General features: G+C 39.9%; 1 protein-coding gene across 1 annotated transcript in view; it reads left to right on the forward strand.

The window, feature by feature from the left end:
- LOC128704412 (cytochrome P450 4c3-like) overlaps window positions 1-6269 on the forward strand; it is a 48532-nt gene extending 42263 nt beyond the window's left edge. The window contains exons 5-9 of the mRNA XM_070087337.1: window positions 2068-2273; window positions 2803-2981; window positions 3332-3500; window positions 3944-4123; window positions 5855-6269. Coding sequence (XP_069943438.1) covers window positions 2068-2273; window positions 2803-2981; window positions 3332-3500; window positions 3944-4123; window positions 5855-6090 — 970 coding nt within the window. The 3' untranslated portion in view covers window positions 6091-6269. The remainder of the gene's footprint in view (window positions 1-2067; window positions 2274-2802; window positions 2982-3331; window positions 3501-3943; window positions 4124-5854) is intronic.
- The last annotated feature ends 1208 nt before the right edge of the window (window positions 6270-7477 follow it).

Below are 7477 nucleotides of genomic sequence, written 5' to 3' on the forward strand. Positions count from 1 at the left end.
ACTCAAGACAGCAAGGGTTACACCAATACATAAAGGTGGTGACCCTACAGACGTAAACAACTATAGGCCAATATCAAACTTACCATTGATATCCAAAATCTTCGAGAAACTCGTGCACAAGGAGACTATATTCATTTATAACGTCACAAAACATACTCAACCCCTGAAAATTTGGATTCAGGAAAAATAAAAGCACTAATGATGCAATTATAAAAATGCTAGACCTGCTTTACACAGCATTGGAAAATAAGGAATATCCGCTATGAATTTTTATTGACCTAAGAAAAGCGTTTGACAAAGTAGACCACGGCATCCTACTCCACAAACTTGACCACTATGGTATAAGAGGCCATGCACTTGCATATTTTAAATCCTACCTTTCTAATAGGTATCAATATGTCACCATTAAAGACACAGCCTCATCAATACGGCCACTTGATACTGGAGTTCCGCAGGGAAGTGTCTTTGGACCCCTGCTCTTCCTCATTTACATCAATGATCTTCCAAACATATCCCAACACCTGAAAACCATTCTCTTTGCTGACGACACGACTTATGTCATCTCCCACCCTAATCTTGCCACCCTCAACACCATTGTTAACGAGGAGCTGCTCAAAATATCGACCTGGATGACAGCCAATAAACTTACACTTAACACTGGCAAAACCTACTATATTATGTTTGGTAGCACAGCAGGTGTTGCGCAGCTTAACATTAAGATCGACAACACTAATTGCCAGACATAATGAGGGCAAATTCCTTGGCCTATACCTCGACAACAACCTAAATTTCAGCACCCATATCCAACACATAACAAAAAAGTATCCAAAACGGTTGGGATCCTCTCCAAGATACGATACTACGTGCTGCAAACTGCCCTTCTCACACTATACCATTCAATTATATATCCATACCTCACCTATGCTATCTGTGCTTTTGGTTCAACTGAAGCAACACACCTAAAGATAATAATAACCCAACAAAAAGCCGCTGTAAGAATAATCACTAAATCCCATCCCTGGCAACACACCCCCAACTCTTCATAGATCTAAAATTACTCCCTGTCCAGAACATCCACACTTACTACTGTGCAATCTATATCTACAGGACCTTAAATTCCAATATTAACCTTGACCTAAAACGCTTTCTTGATAGTTGTGACAGGATCCACAGGCATAACACCAGACACAAACATCTCCATGACATTCCCCATGTCCGACTAAACCTTTACAAAAATTCAATGTATTTCAAAGGACCTAAAATCTGGAACACCCTACCTGAAAACTCTAGAACTGCAGACACATTCATCACTTTCAAAACTACAGTTAGAAAACATCTTATCTCCCTCATCCACCCCGACAACTAACTACATTATAACCACCTGGTGGTTCACAATTACACTCACTCACCCACTGACTATAAACCCAGAAATACTAATCTTAATCTTAAAATAATAAATCCTAACTAGTCATAACTTTGCCTATGATACTCCAATATAGACACTTTGTATTGTGCCAAAACAAAAGCATTCACATTGCTAAACTCACAAATTATGATGTAGTCACTTAGCCGTAATACCATAATCTGTAAGGATTTAATGTTAAGAATTAATCTAAGTCTGCCCTAAATGCCTAGCCATGCTAGGTGTCCTAGTGGCCCCCTCTGTAATTAGTATTTTATAACATGTAAACCACACAATACCCAAAACCTGTAAACCCTATATTGTAACCCTTATAGAGAATAAACTTGAACTGAATTGAATTGAATTGAATTTATTGTTTTGGTAGAGTCCAGCAACCAGTTTTCAGCTTTCTCGGGTTGACAGTCATTTTACGTTTTATTTTTCGGATTCAACACCTTATACCGTAAATTAAGATCGTCCTTTGGATGCAGACTCATTTTTTTCAGGATTCAACGCCTTAATCAGCAACGCATGATCATCCTCTTGACGCAGCCAGGCTCATTTTATGTCTTTTTTTCTGAAGGATTCAGTACTTTATAAAAGAACACATGATCGTCCTGTGAATGCAGACAGACTAACTGTATTTATTTATTTATTTTTTGCAGGATTCAACATCTTATACAGCAACGCATGATCGTCCTGTGGATGCAGCCAGACTTTATATTCCGACTACTTGGGTACGCCCGGGAGCAAGAAGAGCTGTTGAAGACACTTCATTCCTTCACCCGGAACATCGTCAAGGCGAGACGAAAGCTGTACGAGCAACAAAAGCAGCAAGGCGGTGCAGGGAGTGACGACGAGCAACATCTTGGTATCTATGACATGTTCTTAGTAATAAATAAAACAGCTGAAGATATGAATCCAAATGTACTCCTCGTAACCTTTTTTTGTTTTTTAATGGGGGAAGGGGGCTAGATCTTAGGCCTTTTGCGTACCCATTTGTTCACAGGATGGATACGGGGTGCACAATAAACTTGCCGCTTCAGCGGGGAAATCTAAATCTAAATACGACTTTGATATTGAGTTTAGATATTCTCTCTTGGCTGCCGTTAGAGAGAACTCAAAGTACAGAAGTCATCCGGCTGCTTGTGTTGACTGTTTGTATTATTTCGTGATCTAGTGCGCCTGCATTTTTAATATATTGCTTTGTTATGTTTTAAAATTATTGCAATGATTGTATTTTGCTCTGTCATTTTATAGGTAGATAATACAAAAAAAGTATTATCAAGTATGAGCAAGAAAATGAGTAGGAGAAAGAGAGAGAGAGAGAGAGAGAGAGAGAGAGAGAGAGAGAGAGAGAGAGAGTAAACCAAAGTGTGGCTGATAGTATTTCACTTCAGGTAAGAAACAACGGTTGGCTTTCTTGGATCTGCTGCTGGAGTACTCTGAAGGAGGTACAGTTCTCACCGACGAGGACATTCGTGAGGAGGTGGACCTCTTCGTGTTCGCCGGCCACGACACCACCACCGTAGCTATTAACTGGTGCCTCTACGTCCTTGGTCGTCACCCAGAGATACAGGTGAATACTGAAGGTACCTTATCGTTAGTCGTGAATACTCCAAGAACTCTGAGTGTGTCATCTCCAAATGTTAACCAGAATTAGTTTTCTGCCATGATAAATCCTTCCTGCGTCCTCCTGTGGTCAAGCTCTCTTGGGGCAAACACCACAGGAACTTTCTTTGTGATTATTCAATTTTAATAATTTAAGAGCAGCCTTGAACCTTTCTTACATATTCAGAAAATCAGTCCAAAAACTGTACCCATACACAATATGCTTTATCAATACGACCAAGACATCGTTCTCGCAGACTTTAACCACAGCAATCATTGATTTTTTTTAATCCTCTCTATAATTGTCTCTCCCTCCAGGCTCGAGTTCATGCAGAACTGGATAGCATCTTCGAAGGAACAGACCGACCAGCCACCATGGATGACATCCGTCAGATGAAATACACTGAGAACTGCATCAAGGAAGCTCTCAGACTCTTCCCGTCTGTTCCTTACGTCGGCAGACAACTCAGTGAAGATATAAACATTGGTAAGAGATGATGCTGTATACTCTCAACTTCACTATATATTTTTGCAAATTAATACTCTCTCTCTCTCTCTCTCTCTCTCTCTCTCTCTCTCTCTCTCTCTCTCTCTCTCTCTCTCTCTCTCTCTCTCTCTTTCTCTCTCCCAGGGAGAAAGAGTATAATTGATGGCAAATTGACATGATAAAAGTGTGTTCCAAGTGATCTGATGAAGTCCTTAATAGATTAATCAAGTGGCTTAACATCTTTATTGGTTGAAAACACAAACATTCCTCATCCAGGCATGAAGATTAGTTGCTTCTGTTTGTTACTTAGTTGAAATGATTTGGCCGACTAGAGATTTAGAAGGCAAAGGTTGATATAGGAAGCTCTCGTAGCTCTGTACCAGTCCGGACTCGTACAGGAACAAGATAGTAATGTATATTGATCTTTCTTCATGATCCATCAGGGAAGTATCGCATCCCCGCCGGTGCCTCAGTCATGGTGTTCACCTATGCCCTACACCGTGACCCTGAGCAGTTCCCTGACCCTGAGGTTTTTGACCCTGACCGCTTTCTGCCGGAGAACGCCAGCAAGCGACACCCCTTTGCCTACAACGCCTTCAGCGCCGGACCCAGGAACTGCATCGGTTTGTGGGACTTGATTTCATGTGACATTATATTACAGCAAAATTATTTTTCGTTGTTTATTGCATCTTTCATTAGCTGCGAAGGTGATCTTTGGTGAAGGAGTCACTAAAGAAGGCTCATACTGACTCGGATAACAGCATGTAAGGAGAATTCGTTGATGGAAGGAGAGACACACATGCGGTGCAATGAGATCTTTCACTGACAAGGTGTCACCTACGCAGTTGGGCTTTCTCAAGTAACAGAGCGAAATGACGTGACCAAAGGATCTCATTGCACTGCATTTGTGTCTGTTGCAGTCGAATTGGTATTTTATAACATCTTTCTCTAAAACTGAGTTATAATTATGGGGAAGTCACCACAATGACAACTCTACTGATAAGTGGACTTATCGGCCGCTTAGGGGCCCTGATTACTGAGGGGGCTACGACTACTGAGGGGCCCTTACTAATAAGGGGCCTCTGGTCGTTAAATATTCTAACACTAGGCTTGCATAAGTTAACAGCACAGAGCTTAAAACCGAATTTACCTTCGATGTCCTCCTAGGCACAGGTGTACAGGAAATTATTTCCCAGGCGCTGTATGACTCCTGTAGGTTTGGTGTTTCTCTTATTGAACATACAAAACAGTACAGGAACCTCAGTAACAAGGACAACATCTCGTATTGTTGTTCATGCCATTTATCAAAGTTACCTTATGAGTTAGCTCCAGGTTGTTCCACTCATCTACAAATCTATTGCTAAACAATTACTTTCCTATAGCACTACTTCGAAACAATAGTTTCGAGCTAGCGCTTTCTTGGTTAGAAATTTGTATTACCCTGTTTATGGATATTAAGTTTATGTCTTCCATTAATGTACTTCAGTCATATCTTCCTTCATTCTATGTCCTTCATGTTTAGGTCTCTCAGTCCATCTTCATATGAAAGATTTCTTATTCAGTAAATTTTGTCATCCACTGCATGTTTTTTCAGTGCACTTACATCCATTCTGTGGTGACAAGAACTAAGCCGCATAATCTTAGTAAGATCTACTAATAATGGACATAGCTGTAGAATAACGACCATTAGAGTTATTACTCATGCTCCATGATACCAGTTGAGATAGGCTTATTACACATGTTTAGGCACTGTTGTCTTGATTTGAGGTTTCTGTTTTCCAAGTATTTAAAGCCTACTCTCGCACTCTGTATGATCAAACGCTGTGTAACCTGGTTTATGAGTGATGTCAGCTAGGCCTGTATACCTTGTACATGTACTTGTAGAAATAAATATTATTATTATTATTATTATTATTATTATTATTATTATTATTATTATTATTATTATTATTATTATTATTATTATTATTATTTAACTAACTGTCAGATGAAATTAAGACACATGTGCAACATCTGGGTATCTTTATTGTAGACGTTTCGCCATCCAGTGGCTTTATTAATACAAATTCCAGGACATAACTTGAAGACAGTAGAACATGACTACGGTGTTCTTTGCACCAACTCCAAGTCTGAGGGTCTGGTTACCTCATCTTCTGTATATAGTTCTACTGTCTTCAAATTATGTCCTGGAATTTGTATTGATAAAGCCACTGGATGGCGAAACGTCTACAACAGATACCCAGATGTTGCACACGTGTCTTAATTTCATATTGTCGGTATTGTATACCATTCTGGTATAACTGTAAGATGTCTGAGCTTCAGTGCTGATGTTTACAACCTTTCGTGTCTTCCAGGTCAGAAGTTCGGCATGATAGAAGAGAAGGTGATGGTAAGCAGTGTGCTGCGCAAGTTCCGAATTGAGAGTATCACTCCAATGAAGAAACTTAAACTCCTTAGCGAGATTGTCCTCAGACCCAAGGATGGCAACCACGTCCGGCTCTTTCCCAGGACAGCAGAGAGCCCGACCTCAGCCAGGGGCAGCAACAGCGTGCAAGACAACAACACCAGGTGTCAGGGTGAAGGTAGTTGATAAAGACAATCCTATATGGCTTCATAACCGGGCGCAACACTCAAGCTGACACGTACCATCGTCTGTTTCACTGAAGCTTTATGCAAAGATACATACACATTCTGCAATGTTATTTTACATATTTTAGAAGCAGATTACCTATTTAAAAATAACTCTGTATAAATATCACTCTTTAGCAATGATGACATTGATTTACCTAATTTTAATACAAATGACTCATGCCATATATTGATGATTATAATTGTTTTATGAAAACAGGCCTGACGACGAGGTCAAAATAGAAGGTTACAATATAAAACGCTTAGATAGGAACAGAAAAGGTGGTGGGGTATGTGTCTACATAAGAAATGACTTAGCTTACAACCCAAGACCTGAATTAAATAACAATAAACTGGAGATTCTATGGTTTGAAGTGCTGCTTCCTAAGACCAAACCCATCTTAGTAGGAACTAGTTACCGCCCTCCTACCCAGGACCAGTTCTTAGAAGACTTTTCCAAAGTCTTGTCCGGACTTGAAAATAATTGCGAGACAATAATACTGGGCGACTTCAATATCTGTTTTCAGCAGCAAAATAACGGGCTATGCAAAAGGTATCAGCAAATTCTAGGATTAAATAGTTACACTCAACTAATTAATACTCCAACCCGGATCACACAGTTCTCAGCCACCCCAGAGGCGTCGTAAGGGGGGGGCGGGGGGGGCCGCCCCGGGTGACACCATTTAGGGGGTGACACCATAGAGCAGTGGTTCCCAAACTTTTTCAGCTTGTTACCCAATTTAACATGCCACATAAAGCATGTTACCCCTTTCACAAAATGTTGTTATTATTGATATATATGGGTAAACGTGAACGTATACAGCCTCGCATACTCTGCTAATCCTAGCAAAACCATTGAAAACGTAAGAACCACACATACATTTTATATAAAATTAATAATAGCTACAAATTCACAGTAACAGTGGGTAAATACTAACTATATACTGCACAGGGCAGTACACATACATACCAGCTTATGTCTACCTCGGCTGATGCTCACAGATAAACTGACAGTGTGAAATAGAGGCAGCCTCAGGAAGTGAGTGACGCGTACTGGACAGGTCGATCTGGGCTACTGAGTGACTTTTGTCCTGAAGCATACTTGTCAAAATACTTTTGGGTTTCCACACACTTAGCTATATATTTCTTCTTTTCTAATACTGTAAATTAGTTTTTGATGTTTATTGTTATTTGGTTTAACTTTATTACTTACTTATAATAGGTTTACTTTACAACTTTATATACTAAGACAAAGTTAACAATAATCCTCATACCGGGTACCGCATTGTTTTCTTGATTTTCAGAATTCATAACTTTTTTTCTGTCACCCCTCCATTACCCCCCAAAAA

Source organism: Cherax quadricarinatus, chromosome 2, assembly GCF_038502225.1.
Source record: "Cherax quadricarinatus isolate ZL_2023a chromosome 2, ASM3850222v1, whole genome shotgun sequence".
In the NCBI taxonomy this organism is placed as follows: Eukaryota; Metazoa; Arthropoda; class Malacostraca; order Decapoda; family Parastacidae; genus Cherax; species Cherax quadricarinatus.